This window comes from Hylobates moloch, unplaced genomic scaffold, assembly GCF_009828535.3.
Source record: "Hylobates moloch isolate HMO894 unplaced genomic scaffold, HMol_V3 SCAFFOLD_12, whole genome shotgun sequence".
NCBI lineage: Eukaryota > Metazoa > Chordata > Mammalia > Primates > Hylobatidae > Hylobates > Hylobates moloch.
In genome coordinates this window covers 4184198-4200499 of record NW_026652287.1, presented here as the reverse complement: position 1 = coordinate 4200499, position 16302 = coordinate 4184198, and the positions used below count along the sequence as shown (strand labels likewise).

General features: G+C 46.3%; 1 protein-coding gene across 2 annotated transcripts in view; it reads left to right on the top strand.

Annotated features, from left to right (window-relative positions):
- Window positions 1-16302, top strand: part of TMEM132C (transmembrane protein 132C) — a 447107-nt gene that overhangs the window by 349564 nt on the left and 81241 nt on the right. For both annotated transcript variants that reach the window (XM_032168291.2, XM_058425648.1), the window contains exon 4: window positions 1791-1974. In XM_032168291.2, coding sequence (XP_032024182.1) covers window positions 1791-1974 — 184 coding nt within the window. The remainder of the gene's footprint in view (window positions 1-1790; window positions 1975-16302) is intronic.

The window sequence follows — 16302 nt, the reverse complement described above, 5'->3', positions numbered from 1 at the left end:
TGCTCCAGTAAAATGGTACTCACAAAATAGGCAGCTGGCTGCATTGGGTTCACAGGACACAGTTTGCTGTCTCCTGCCCTAAGGAAACAAACAAACAAATAAAAAAAAAACTGTTGGAGCCTTGTGATGTCATATTTGACCACCGGCTGTCTTAGGCGTGGATCTATAAAGAGCATCGGACTGGGAAACAGGAGATGCTGCATTTTATGTTGACTCTGCACTAGCCAGCTATATGGTTGTGGGCGAGCCATCTTTCCTTTATTGGCTTTAATTTTATCATCTAAAAAATGAAAAAGTTTGGACCAACATTAGTTTCCAAGATACATATATCTCAAATGCATGGAATTGGTCAGAATTCTTAGTTGCAGACAAAGAGTCCCTTTAGCTAAGTAGCCCCTCTAAGCAGAAGAGATGTCATTAAAGGATATTAGACAATTCACATAATCTCTAGGAGAACCACTGAATTGAATGTATTTACTATACAGCTAGGGACAGGGCAGCCAGCGATAACACAGATGAAAAAGGTCCAACCTCTGCAGTGGACTGTTGTGGTGGAAACACCCCTGTCACCCCTTGGCATGATGATGTGAGGGCCTGGATGCCAGGGGCACCCCACAGCTGCCCCAGGAGAACCAGGGCCACTGTGCTCACCAGAAAACCCCAACTCCCTTCCTGGCTGCTGCTCTAGAACCCATTTCTTCCTCTGCATCCCAAATGAGTGGGTCTGACTGGAGCAAACTCTGCTTCAATCCTGCATCTAGCAGCAAGGGGTTCTGAGAATGTAGTTTAGGCCTCTCAGCCCCTACAGCAGAGGAGGACAAGCAGAAGGGGTTGAAGGTGCTATTGAGTGAGTGGCCTGCAGCAGTGGTCCCTGATCTTTTTGGCACCAGGGACCGGTTTCATGGAAGACAATTTTTCCACAGATGGGGGTGGTGGGGGAAGGATGGTTTTGAGATGATTCAAGTACATTACGTTTATTTTGTACTTTATTTCTATTATTATTACATTGTAATGATAATGAATAATGAATATTGAATAACAATGAACTAATTACATAAGTCACCATAATGTACAATCAGTGGGAGCCCTGAGTTTGTTTTCCTGCAACTAGACTGTCCCATCTGGGAGTGATGGGAGACAGTGACAGCTCATCAGGCATTAGATTTTCATAAGGAGCACACAGCCTAGATCCCTCACATGTGCAGTTCACAATACGGTTCACACTCCTGTGAGAATCTAATGCTGCCACTGACCTGACAGGAGGTGGAGCTCAGGTGATAATGTGAGCTATGGGGAGTAGCTGTAAATAGAGGTGAAGCTTTGCTCGCTTACTCACCACTCACCTCTTGCTGTGCAGCCCTATTCCTAACAGGCCATGGACTGGTACCGGTTCATGGCCCGGGGGATGGGGACCCCAGCCTATAGCATCTGCCACACCTACAGAACTGAACAGAGGCCATTCAGGTGCATACTGCAGGTGTGAGCTAAACTAGTTTAGCTCGTCATCTGCAGAGCTGGTAATAATCATTCCAAGGCCTCATCAACACAGACACAGGTTACTGCTCATTGTTGAATATTCTTGGCCCATATCCTTAACTTGTGGGTGCTTCTCTGTCCCAGATGCCAGTCCTTACCTTGTAGGTGGTTCCATGCCCCAGGCACCCCTACCAAAACCCTAGAGCCATCCCTGAGATGTGTTTCTTTTTCTTTATCTTCTGGGTGCTATTATGAGGAGGGAAGGGTCCTTTGAACAAAGTTGGCTTAAAGCCATTTTCTTTTCTCTCTTCCAGGAGCAGCAGTTTATTCAATGAGGTTGTGCAGATGAACTTTGAAATAGCCAGTTTCAGCAGCCTTTCAGGGACTCAGCCCATCACATGGCAGGTGGAGTACCCACGGAAGGGGACCACAGACATCGCCGTGTCCGAGATCTTTGTCAGCCAGAAGGACCTGGTGGGCATCGTTCCCTTGGCTATGGTGAGTCCTGAGTTACCTTGGATGCTCCTGCATTCAGCCACCTGATTGCATCCTGTGTCCTTCCTATCTGTCATGGGATGTTTGCCACAATGGTTTTATGGAGTGTTTACTTTTAAAGTTTCTCCTCTTTCCCCACCCTGGAAGTTATTACTTTTCATTAGCCTGGCCTTTCTCAACTTTAGTCATAAAGTTTAGGCCAGCAAGTCACAATCATTTCTGGAGGTGGAAGTGAGCACCTGTGATTTTGAGAAGCTCCCCAGGTGATTTCAGCGTGCAGCCAGGGTTGGAAACCCCTGAGCTAAAAGGATGGTCAGCTTTGCCATCTTTCTGCAAACTCGGCTCCTTCTTGCTCCCCACTCCGTGCTTGAGATAGACACCCCTTCATCTCCTCTTTCCTTAGGATGATGGAGCTCACTTGGCATTGGACTCTCAGAGGCTGTCATTGGGCAGCGAGGTCAACCTGAAATGTAGAAAGTAGATGAGTGACATTGGGCTTGAGTAGTGCAGCACCCTCTATCTGCCTCACAATGTGGCCACTCTTAGATTACTGTTAGTCGTGTGCACTGATGAGAACGTGTAAGCAAACATGCTACTTGTGTGAACCATGTTATGAGAAATGGATTAATAAGGATTATAAGAAATGGATTATTCAGGATTCTTTGAGTTATAAAGGCTACAAACACAACCCAACTTAAACTCGGCTTATGTAAGTTTAAAAGTCTAGAAAAGTGTTTCTCAGACATTAGTGGGCATGCAGATCACATGAACATTTTGAGTAGATGCCCATCCTCACTTAGGAGGTCTGGGTTGGGTACTTATTTTTCAAAGCTCCTCAGCCATGTCAGCGCGGCTGGTCTGCAGACCACACTTGGAGTGTGAGGGGCCCACGTGTGCAAATGATGTGGTATGGGTGGTGGCTTCTCTTCGTTTCTCAGCTCTCCTTCCTCTTTGTTAGTCACAAGGTGGCCCCGGCAATGCCATGCTGGCTTCTTCACAGCATCATGTCCATATAGAAATGAGTGGAAACTTCATTGCCAGTCACTCCAGCAAATCCTTTGGGACAGGGACTGATTGAAACTGATTGGCTTGGGTCATGAGCCCAACTTGAAGCCAATCACTGAAATCAAAAGGATGTGTTGCTCTCATTGGCCAGGCCTGGGGAATGTATCACCCTGGGGCAGGTGTGGAATCAGGTGAAGGAGGTGTAGCAGCAGGTGGGACAGGTGTGTAGCATCAGGTGAAGCAGGTGTGAAATCAAGTGGGGCAGGTGTAGAGTCAGGTGGGGCAGGTGTAGAGTCAGGTGGGGCAGGTGTGGAATCAGGTGAAGGAGGTGTAGCAGCAGGTGGGACAGGTGTAGCATCAGGTGATGCAGGTGTGAAACCAAGTGGGCAGGTGTGGCATCAGGTGGAGAAGGTGTGGATCAGGTGAAGCAAGTATAGAATCAGGTGAGGGAGGCATGGCATCAGGTGGGGCAGGTGTGGAATCAGATGGGGCAGGTGTGAAATCAGGTATGGCAGGTGTAGCCTCAGGTGGGACAGGTGTGGAATCAGGTGAAGGAGGTGTAGCAGCAGGTGGGAGAGGTGTAGCATCAGGTGAGGCAGGTGTGAAATCAAGTGGGGCAGATGTAGAGTCCGGTGGGGCAGGTGTGGAATCAGATGGCGCAGGTGTGAAATCAGGTGGGGCAGGTGTGGAATCAGGTGGGGCAGGTGTAGCCTCAGGTGGGGCAAGTGTGGAATGAGACTAAGAGCCTGTGCATCATGGAAAAATTTGGCTTTCACTGAAACAGGGAACAGATGCTGGTCAGACAAAACAGCAGATGTCCACCCCAGAAGGCATCATCTACCACAAAGATCTGTAAACACTTTGAAGTTAGAGAATGATTCCTTTTGACTTTTTATGTCCTAGAACAGGGGTCAACAAACAACAACCCATGGGCCACATCCAATCTGCTGCCCAGTTTTGTACACCACGCAAGTTAAGAATGGTTCTAACATTTTTAAATATCTACGTTTTTAAATGATCCTGTCTAGCTACTTCATATGCTCAGTTCTGCCTCTTGGCTCATAAACTCTAAAATATTTACTATCTGGCCCTTTAGAGAGAAAATGTGCAGACCTGTGTCCTAGAGCACACACCAACCATCAGCTCTGGATTACAAGTGCTCGGTTTCAATCTTACCTATTTCGGAAGGATAAGACATTCAAATACTTTGAAAAGGAAAAGCCATCTTAAGAGTGTGAGATACTATAATGGTCCTTTTCAGGGGAGCACAGGTCTTCCTTGGATGGATGTATTGTTATTCTTGAGGTTGTTGTGTTTTCATAATGCCTTTAAGGTAAAGTGAGGTAACTACTAATGTTTGTACTCTTGTCAGCATCCTTTTGTTTGCAAGTAAATGCATGTGAATTCAAACGAGCTTTATTCAAAAGTTTGTTGATTAACAAACATCTTTGCAGCACCAGCACAGAGCTCTGGGCTCTGAATGCTGGATTTGGGTGCTCGTACAGTGATATGGTTTGGTTGTGTCCCCACCCAAATCTCATCTTGAATTGTAGCTCCCATAATTCCCACATGTTGTGGGAGGGACTCGATGGGAGAATATTGAATCACGAAGGCGGTTTTCACCATACTGTTCTCGTGAATGTAAGTCTCAAAAGATCTAGTGCTTTTTATAAAAGAGAGTTTCCTCTTTCACTTGGCTCTTACTCTGTCTTCCTGTCGCCATGTAAGACATGCTTTTTGCCTTCTGCCATGATTATGAGACCATCCCAGACATACGGAACGGTGAGTCCATTACCTATTTTCCTTTATAAATTACCCAGTCTCAGGTATGTCTTTATCAGCATCGTGAAAACAGACTAATACATGCAGTATCATCGTTTTGCATCCCCTGGGATGTACAACTTGACCTCAGCTATGCAAAGCAACATGGAAAATTAGAAAATAGATGAGACAATTTAGAGGAACTTCTATTCTCCTATTTTCTGTATGTTCAAAGTTTTGGTTCAGAATAAGCTTTAGGTCATTTATAACCGGGCAAAAAATAAACTTTTATTGGAAGTAACTAGCTAATAAAACTGCAGCTTTGACTAGAAGATGAGAAATTTAAAAAAAATTACTAAACAAAAAGCAAATCCTGTGTTGTCTGTTAGCAGCCAGTGAGACAGCTGGTTAGATCTTTGAACCAATTAAGCATACCTTCCAATTTGTTGATCGTTTTAAAGAAAACAAACTTCAGAAAGGTGAAATAGGGGATTAACAGATGGAAAATCTGCCTCACTGGGGAAGTTCTCGCCTTAAAATCAAGCCTTCTGAAGCTCCTTTTTAAATCCAAGGAGAGAGCCATGGATGGGAGGATTCAGCCACAGCATTCCCCCGTCACCTACTGCCTCTGACCCCCCTGAGTAAGTGCAATGGGAAAAGCAGGGAGAAGTGCTCTCGACTCTCCCCACAGCAGCCCCTGCAGGCGGAAGCCACCTGAATCTCCCTTGCTGGTCCCTGGGCACTGTTTTATTGGGAGAGCACGGATTCCCAAGGCCACCGTTTTGCTCATCCTGCCTCCAGTCTTCTTGGCAATGAGACTCTTGCCTTGTGAGGGCAGGAAAGCTCCAAGTCTTAGCTCCACGGCCCTCCTGCAGCACCCACCTCTCCCTAATCCCCTCCTCCCTGCGCTGTCCCCACTGTGCCAGTGTTAGGCTTGGGGGATGGGGTGAGAGAGGTATCTGAATGGGAGGTCCAAGGCTACTTTCTTACATAAAGCTTTCAGAACTACAGAGGAAGGAGCATTTGGGACAACAAAAATGTTGGCAGTTCAGTTCTTCTTCAGTGTAAGAAAAAAGGGTTTGTATCCCAAGTTGAGACCACATGAGCAGAGACCATGCACAGATTTCCAGGTGATAGTTTCTGTATGTGAGTGCCTGAGGTGGTGGTCTCTTTTTAAGAATAAATGGACAAGGCCAGGCACGATGGCTCACACCTATAATCCCAGGACTTTGGGAGGCCAGTGCAGGAGGATTGCTTGAGTCCAAGAGTTCAAGACCAGCTTGGGCAACGTAGTGAGACCTCATTTCTACAAAAAAATACCAAAAGTAGCCAGGTGCGGTGGCACACACCTGTAGTCCCAGCTCCTGGGGAGGCTGAGGTGGGAGGATTGCTTAAGGCCAGGAGTTGGAGGCTGCAGTGAGCCATGATGGTGCCACTGCATTCCCAGCCTGGGCAACAGAATGAGACCCTGTCTCAAAAAAAAAGGGAATAAACAAACAGCAGAATACATTCAACCTCACACTAAGCTCTGCAGGTATTCATTGCTGCAGATCCTCAGAGGACAGCAGTCAACAGACAAAGTTTGCCTTCCTGCAGGTATACTCTAGTGGAGCGACAGACAGCAAACAGGTAGGTACTTCCTAAGGTGAGGTCCAGATAGTGATCAGACGCTGCTGTCAGACAAATCAAGGAGAGTAAGAGGATGGGGTCTAACTGATTTGTAGCTTTGTTAGTGTCATGGACTGTCTTCCTACTGCTTATTTGTAATAATAATAAAAAAAAAACTAAATTTTAGGCACAAAACTCTAGAGAAGGCAGTAACCACTAATTCTGGCAGGTGTAGGAAGAAGTTCTTTGCCCCCGGGACTGCCATATTTAGTCTGAAATTAAATTTCCTGAAAAGTGGTGAGATTTACCTGGAATTTTGCAAAGTTTCAAATCATTGCCATTTTTCATCCTTTGCAAACTCATTATGAAATCGTTTTCCTTGACCCCTAAAACATGAGGGTAACTTGGGTTTTTTTTTTTTTTTTCTTAAACAGAGCTTTCAAAATTCCTAGAACATGTTCCTATCTCTCTGCATAAAATCAAATTAAAAATAAAGTGGCAATCAGTAGGGCTGTTCAAAGGAGAGATTGCTACTTATTCTTGCATCTGCAAAATGATGATCTAATTCTCACCTCTCTGGGGTGTCATGGAGATTCATTAGGGCTTGAGAGATCCTTGGAGCCCGTGGATGAAGCACGCCACTAGAAAGGATGATGAAGAAGGAGATGGCAGCGGGGCCTTCTCCTGTGACTGGTTTGCCCTTCCAGACCCTTCTGGGCTCTGCTCTGGGCCCTGGGGGCTGGCCCATGTGAACTACAGCCCCTAGGCTCCCTTGCCCTCTGGTTTCTGGAAGGCTTTAACCAGTGGGAGGCACCAGAGAGAACTGGAGGGAATGGGTTGAATTATGCCCACCCTCCCAAGAAAGTAGGTTGGAGTCCTAACTCCTGGAGCCAGTGAATGTGACCTTATTTGGAAGTAAGGTCTTTGCGGATGTACCGAAGTTGAGAGGAGATCATGCTGGATTCGAGTGGAGTCCAAATGCAATGATCGGTGTACTTACAGGGACAGAGATTTGAACGTGGAGGATGCAAGAAGGCCATGTGAGGATGGCGACAAAGACTGGAGCTTCCAATAGCACCCCATAGCCAAGGGCAGCAAAGACTAGCTGGCAACATGCCAAGCCTAGGAGCGAGGCAAGGACAGTTCTCTCTAGAGCCTTCAGAGGGATTTTGTTGCAGCTGACACCTTGATTTCGGACTTTCAGCCTGAGGAGCTGTGAGAGAATCAGTGTCTGTTGTTTCAGCCCCCATCCATGGTACTGTCTCGGGAGCCCTGGGACACAGTGCATCCTCATCTCCCCAGCCTGATGTGTGTCCTGCGGGGGTGTGGTCCTCCATGCCCACATACCTGTCCCACTGGGAAGTCTGTTTTCTGTGGTTCTCCTCTCTCTGGGCTCCAGCATCTCAACTGCCTTGCCCTGCCCCTAGACCTTGGGGTAGAAACAGCTCCCAGCTGGGACTAGCGTGGGGTGTTGCACCATCCCTGGCTATTCCCCTCTGTTATGCCCACAGCTCGATGGCTCAGCCTTTGCAACACTCCCTCCAGTTAAACCACCCTGAGCGGGCTGTCTGTTCCAGCCAGGACCCTGAGTGACACCTGAGAGCTAAATGCTGCATGCTCCCTCTAGACTCTCTTTTTCTGAGAACACACCATTATCCTCAAAATATATATATATATATGGGCTGGGCATGGTGGCTTACGCCTATAATCCCAGCACTTTGGGAAGCTGAGGGGGGCAAATCACCTGAGGTCAGGAGTTCAAGACCAGCCTGGCCAACGTGGTGAAACCCCATCTCTACTAAAAATACAAAAATTAGCCAGGCATGGCAACAGGTGCCTGTAGTCCCAGCTACTCGGGAGGCTGAGGCAGGAGAATCACTTGAACTTGGGAGGCGGAGGTTGCACTGAGCCAAGATGGTACCACTGCACTCTAGCCTGGGTGACAGAGTGAGACTTTCTCTCTCTCTCTCTCTCTCTCTCTCTCTCTCTCTCCATATATATATATATATCCAGGAAACATTCCCAGGGTGGCCTTTCTTCTCTTCATAGACAGTCAAAATGGAAGGGAGCAGTTAAGACATCCTGTTGGGGTATCCTGACTCCAGTGGTTGTCGCTGGATTTTCCCACCCGGGGTCATCCTATGGTTGTTTTCCTGCATCCTCTGCCCTTGTTAAATTCAGAGACCTGGATGTGCATGAACAGGCCCATGGCACTGCAGAGATGCTACCGGATCTGCACGTCAATCTGCAGGTGTTGGTTGGCTTCACTCTGCTCTGGGGTCCTTGGGGAAGTGTGTTAGCAATATCTTCTGTGTTCGAGAAGGGCCAAGGCAGGCATGTCATAGGACGCGGGGGAGATCTCCTTTGACGGGGATTGGAGAATATTGCTTTTAAGGAGACGATGGAAAAATAATGTTTTACTGTTTTTCAAAAACATCCTGTCCTGATCTCCACTTTCCTATTCCAACTTCAAAATGTTTCTATTTGTAACTCTCTAAGAGAATTTTAAGGATGGGTTGGATGCTCTAGGGCAATTGAAAAATATTTGCTCAGTTGAAAGATAACTATATGGATAGAATAAGTATTTTCTTGTCACAGCTGGAGATTTGCTTTGGGATTAGGTTTAAAAATGTCCCTCCCCTCCAACTAACTGGCCCAGATTTTTGCCTAAAAAGTAAATCTCTGATGCATACGAAGCTGTTCTGCCTTGGTAGCGATGTTTGCAGGGTCACTGATTAATTCTCCAATAAATGATGCCATACCCACTGCCTGCCAGAGTCAACACTCAAAAAATTTGAGGAATCATTGCTGTCCTTTGTAGCATCATCATTATCTGAACTTTGGTTTCCCCACCAGTAAAAGGAAAGCGGGGGACTGAGGGCTAGCACAGGCCTTTCCAAGTTTAAGCTTTCATTATGGGACTTGCTTTACTTAGAAAGTAAAGCTGTGTTCTGGCACATGTATACATATGTAACAAACCTGCACATTGTGCACATGTACCCTAGAACTTAAAGTATAATAATATATATATATATATAATAAATAAAAAATTAAAAAAATGTAGGCTGCCAAAAAAAAAAGTAAAGCTATGTTCTAATTTTAAAGGTGATAAGATGATGTAACTTCAGCCGGGTGCGGTGGCTCACACCTGTAATCCCAGCACTTTGGGAGGCCAAGGCAGGCAGATTGCCTGAGCTCAGGAGTTCGAAACCAGCCTGGGCAACATGGTGAAACCCCATCTCTACTAAAAATACAAAAAATTAACCAGGCGCAATGGCGTGCGCCTGTAATCCCAGCTACATGGGAGGCTGAGGCAGGAGAATCGCTTGAACCCCGGAGGCAGAGGTTGCAGTGAGCCGAGATTGCCCCACTGCACTCCAGCCTGAGAGACAGAACAAGATTCTGTCTCAAAAAAAAAAAAAAAGATGATATAATTTCATTAGAGATGATTGAGAAATGAAAACAGAGAATATATACATAAGCAATAATCATAATAATAATCTATCATCCCAAAGTGAAAAGAGTGATGCTAGAACAGAAAAATCAGCGGGAATGACTTAGGTCAGCATTTTCTTCTACCTCACCTTCCAGGTCAATTGGAGTTTGCGTAAGGTAGGAGGAGGGCCCAGGAGGGATCACCACAACACGGTGTTGATTAACGACAGCCTTTCTCACTTTTCGCCATGTCCAAAAACCACTGAGTCTATCGTTTACTTAATATTGTTTTCTAAAGAGAGAATAGTATAGAAATTGGGCACTCAGCTTCAGCCTGACTGAGTTGGGGTGAGTCCCAATGCCTCCTCCTAATTTCTGTGTGACCTTGGGCAAGTGATTTGACTTCTCTGTGCCTCAGTTTTCTCATCTGTGAAATAGAAATAGGCCGGGTGCGGTGGCTCATGCCTGTAATCCCAGCACTTTGGGAGGCCAAGGCGAGTGGATCACAAGGTCAGGAGTTCAAGACCAGCCTGGCCAAGATAGTGAAACCCGTTCCTACTAAAAATACAAAAATTAGCCAGACATGGTGGCGGGGGCCTATAATCCCAGCTACTTGGGAGGCTGAGGCAGGAGAATTGCTTGAACCTGGGTGGCAGAGGTTGCAGTGAGCCGAGATCATGCCATTGCACTCCAACCTGGGTGATAGAGTGAGACTCCATCTCAAAAAAAATAAAAGACCCCCAATCATGGTCCTGCTCGAGAATAATGTACAGAAACTTTGCTTGGCATTATAATCTTCAGGAAATCTATTATTTTACACTTCTACTTATATTTATCAGTAAAAATATAAGTATTCATATATTACTTGTGGGTATTCAAACAGTAGTTCATTAATCACTTTACACTAGAAACCTGACTGTTACTACAGAAATGTTCATCCATGTGCCGGTTAGAATCCTGCTGAGTCGGAGAGGTACCATTCTCAGTGAAATCTGTCCATAGAGCCCTGTAAACCCAGTGCCACCCTCATGTGAAGAGTGATGCCACCTGCCAGCTCACTGTCTCAATGATGAGCCCTCCTGCTGGAATGTAAGAAACACAGTCCCGAGAGAAAGTAGTGAAGGGAGGGGGGTGACCCTATGCTTGTGCCAGTAGAAGATTGTGCCCTAAAGCTGCAGCAGCATTGCAGCCACCCTGCAGGGGTCCTGAGGTGGAGAAACCCCCAGAGAATCCACAAGGCTCTCTGAACTTGAATGGGAAAGTTACACCTGCATTTCCATTTAACCCCTAACTGAAACTTAGCATTTTCTTCCTATCATAGTCCATTTGAGCTGCTATCACAAAATGCCATAAACTGCATGGTTTATAAATAGTGGAAATTTACTGCTCATGGTTCTGGGGGCTGGAAGTTCAAGATCAGCAGGTTCAGTGTCTGCTGAGGACCTGCCTCCTGGTGCATAGACAGTGGCTTCTCACTGTGTCCCCATGTGGTGGAAAGGGCAAATGAGTTCTCTGAGGTCTCTTTTATAAGGACACTGTATTAGTCCATTTTCATGCTGCTGATAAAGACATACCCAAGTATGGGAAGAAAAAGAGGTTTAATGGACTTACAGTTCCACATGGCTGGGTAGGCCTCACAATCATGGTGGAAGGCGAGGAGGAGCAAGTCACATCTTACATGGATGGCGGCAGGCAAAGAGAATTGCGAACCAAGTGAAAGGGGAAACCCCTTATAAAACCAACAGATCTCCTGAGACTTATTCATTACCATGAGAACAGCCTAGGGGAAACTGCCCCTGTGATTCAATTATCTCCCACTGGGCCTCTCCCACAACATGTACGAATTATGGGAGCTACAATTCAAGATGAGATTTGGGTGGGGACACAGCCAAACCATATCAGACACTGATCCCATTCATAAGGACTTCACCTGCATGACCTCATCACCTCCCAAAGGCCCCACCTCCTAACCCATCACCTTGGGGGTTGGCATTTCAGCATATGAATTTGGGGGACACAACCATTGTGAACACAGGTCATAGCCCCAAAATCATTAGCAGCTGCCACCAAACTCACACATTTCCGTGTCATATCATACGCAGTTGATACAGATGTCATGAAATACCTTCTATATTCTTCACTGCTTTGAAGTAAAGCACTACATCTTATTACTTAATTCAGTAATAAAGAAACACATGTACTACAGTACCTGAAGTTATTTTGAATTTTGCTAACTGCATTTCTTTTTTTTTTTTTTTTTTTTTTTGAGACAGTCTCGCTCTGTTACCCAGGCTGGAGTGCAGTGGTGCGATCTCGGTTCACTGCAATCTCGGCCTCCCAGGTTCAAGCAATTCTCATGCCTCAGCCTCCCAAGTAGCTGGGATTATGGGCACTCATCACCATGCCCGGCTAATGTTTTGTGTTTTTAGCAGAGACACAGGGTTTCACCATGTTGACCAGGCTGGTCTCGAACCTCTGACCTCAGGTGATCTGCCCACCTCAGCCTCCCAAAATGCTGGGATTATACGCATGAGCCACTGCACCTGGCCTGTGCTGAACATTTTTATTTTTATTTTTATTTTATTTTATTTTTATTTTTGTTTTTGAGATGGAGTCTCACTCTGTCACCCAGGCTGGAGTGCAGTGGTGCGATCTCGGCTCACTGCAACCTCCACCTCCTGGGTTCAAGTGATTCTCGTGCCTCAGCCTCCTGAGTAGCTGGGATTACAGCCATTTGCCATTACATCCAGCTAATTTTGTATTTTTAGCAGAGACGAGGTTTCACCGTGTTGGCCAGGCTGGTCTCAAATTCCTGACCTCAAGTGATCCGCCAGCCTTGGCCTCCCAAAGTGCTGGGATTACAGGTGTGAGCCACTGTGCCCGGCCAGTGACTGCATTTCAATACAATTGATTTCCTGTGTGAGCGCACATATCTTACTGCATGCCTTTAAAAACTTTATTCTGAGAAAAGATTCTCAGACCTCACCTGCCAGCTAGAGATGCCCACGACCCACACAGAGAAATGGCTCAGGCCTGCTGCATACAGGAGGAAATGCTCATTCCAGCCCCACCGCCACCCCAGCCTGCCGAGTCAAGGGAGGAGCCACCAAGGGCCGCTCCCTAGTTAGCACCTACTGTGTGCAAGCCTTGTTGCAGGTGCCGCCAGCTCTCCTCACCCGGCATCTTTGTCCTCACTGTGCCATCCTGAGAGGTACCCCACCTCCTCCTCCTCTTCACTCAGGACTCCGTGCCCACCTCGTCCCTGGAGGTCCTCCTGCCCCGAGATGGTGCTGACAGCTACATTCCCTGCCCCCGTTCTAGCACACTGCCTGATCTTATTTTTGGCATATCCAATAAAACTATTGTTTTGTCTGATCATTGTCTGACATTATCTTCCTTATGTTTTCATTTGTTTGTATGTTTACTCCCCTCCCCAGTGAAATCTGGAACGTTGGCTCCGTGACAGCTGGAATTTCATCTCTTTCTCATTTTTAGCCTTGACAAAATTATTGTTCTGTCTGATCATTATCTGACATTATCTTCCTTATGTTTTCATTTGTGTATATATTTATCCCCCTCCCCCAGCCGCCCCAGTCTGGAATGCTGGCTCCCTGACAGCTGGGATTTTGTCTCTATCTCATTTTACCCTTGAGTCTCTTGCCTCCTACTCTCCCACCAGACACCCCCTGGGGGACTGGTGGGTGCCAGTCTAGGGAAACAGCAACGAGCATAACAGACATAAGATTCCTGTCCCCAAGCACCAGCATCCCAGGCCCTATCTTGTGATCATTTATCTTGTGACCATCATTTGGAAAGCCCCTGTGAGCCCTGGGTCCCCTGTTCTGCTTCCTCCAACCCAAGACAGCAGGTTCTGCAGGTCTGATGCCTCCCCCTGCCCTGCAGCTCTGCTCTGCAGTGTCCCGGCTCCCTCCACCAAGGAGTCACGCCTCCATGCCCAGAAAGTGCTGCGTCCTGGTCAGTGCCATGAAAAGGAGGCCAAAAATGGCTGTGAAACTGCTGGACAGCTCACGGCCAGCATCTGCACAACTTGAGGTGGCCACGGAGCTGCTGCTGCAGGAGAAATGTAGGATGCAGGTGCAGGTGCAGGTGCAGGTGCAGAATCCTGGCATCAGCCAGGTCTCCCCGGGCCTGCCGCACACTCTGGTATCGCACCTGCCCATCTGTGCCATCCCTCAAAATGCATCTTGAATGCAGCAGTCCCCCCTCACCTCACCACTTCCAGTCTCAGCCTAGCCCCATCATCTCACACCTGGATGTATCACCTGCCTCTGGACTGGTCTCCCCTGCTAAGTGCTGACCCCTGGCAGCCCCTTCCTCACAGTAAGAGCCTTGAACCCGTCATCTCCTCCCTGCTCTTGCCTCCCTGAAAACTCCCCACTGCACTTTCTAAAAAAGTGCAATGTCTGGTCCACGGCGGCACACTGGGATCTAACCTCCTTCTGCAGCCCCTCCCATGCACTCTGCCCTGAGGCCTTTGCACTTACTATTTCCTGTACCAGGAGCCTCTTCCCCACATTCCAAACTGTGTTCTTCCTCCTGCTATTCAGGTCTCTGCTTACGTCTTCTCAGGTGCACCTCCATCACCTGATTTAAAATAACAGCCACCCACTCTATGCCCTGAGTGGCTTGATTTTCTCGCATAACATGACCAAATAAAATGCATGTCTATTTGTACATTCGTTATCTGAATTTCCCCAGTGGGGTGTCAGCTCCATGTGGGCAGCGGACACTCTATCAGTAGCTTCTAGAACAATGCCTGGCACACAGTGGGCACGTAACAAGGAGCTGTAGCATGTAGAGGTGGATGTATGACCTGCCGCATCTGCCTGCTCCACCGGGAGGTGAGGGACTCTGATCTGTTTTATGTGTTGATCACCAGTGCCAGGCACATCTCCTGCCTCATGGAAATTGCTCTGTGAATACATGTTGCCTAAATGAATGCAGCCCAAGGAAGATGCATTATCCTTATTGTTTGGTATACGATTATGGTGCCAAGGCTAACATTAAAAGCTGTCAGCCTTTATTCTACAGCCTCATAATTATGTCATCATTTGAAACATGTGAGAGCATTGAGCTATGAATGAATTTATAATTTATTTTAAGTAATTGTCACATGAGGAGGAAAGAAAATACTTTGGAGGAAAAAAATGGAGAATACATGTCTGGGTGGATGCAAGGGATAACTTTGGGGTGATTTCAATCTCTCTTACAAACATCATGCACACTGGGACCTGCTTTATGTCATCATCCATTCATTTTTCAAATGAGAATGGAGTGCAAGTTCTACACGTGACCCTTTGTTCAGCCTTTGCTAATCTTTTTTTTAACTTATTATTATTATTACACTTTAAGTTTTAGAGTACATGTGCAGAATGTGCAGGTTTGTTACATACGTATCCATGTGCCATGTTGGTGTGCTGCACCCATTAACTCGTCATTTAGCATTAGGTATATCTCCTAATGCTGTCTCTCCCCCCTCCCCCCACCCCACAACAGTCCCCGGAGTGTGATGTTCCCCTTCCTGCGTCCATGTGTTCTCATTGTTCAATTCGCACCTATGAGTGAGAACATGCGGTGTTTGGTTTTTTGTCCTTGCGAGAGTTTACTGAGAATGATGTTTTCCAGTTTCATCCATGTCCCTACAAAGGACATGAACTCATCATTTTTATGGCTGCATAGTATTCCATGGTGTATATGTGCCACATTTTCTTAATCCAGTCTATCGTTGTTGGACATTTCTGTTGGTTCCAAGTCTTTGCTATTGTGAATAGTGCCGCAATAAACATACGTGTGCATGTGTCTTTATAGCAGCATGATTTATAGTCCTTTGGGTATATACCCAGTAATGGGATGGCTTGGTCAAATGGTATTTCTAGTTCTAGATCCCTGAAGAATCGCCACACTGACTTCCACGATGGTTGAACTAGTTTACAGTCCCACCAACAGTGTAAAAGTGTTCCTATTTCTCCACATCCTCTCCAGCACCTGTTGTTTCCTGACTTTTTAATGATGGCCATTCTAACTGGTGTGAGATGGTATTTCACTGTGGTTTTGATTTGCATCTCTCTGATGGCCAGTGATGATGAGCATTTTTGCATGTGTTTTTTGGCTGCATAAATGTCTTCTTTTGAGAAGTGTCTGTTCATATCCTTGGCCCACTTTTTGATGGAGTTGTTTTAAATTTGTTTGAGTTCATTGTAGATTCTGGATATTAGCTCTTTGTCAGATGAGTAGGTTGCAAAAATTTTGTCCCATTTTGTAGGTTGCCTGTTCACTCTGATGGTAGTTTCTTTTGCTGTGCAGAAGCTCTTTAGTTTAATTAGATCCCATTTGTCAATTTTGGCTTTTGTTGCCATTACTTTTGGTGTTTTAGAGGTGAAGTCCTTGCCCATGCCTATCTCCTGAATGGTATTGCCTAGGATTCCTTCTAGGGTTTTTATACTTTTAGGTCTAACATGTAAGTCTTTAATCCATCTTGAATTAATTTTTGTGTAAGGTGTA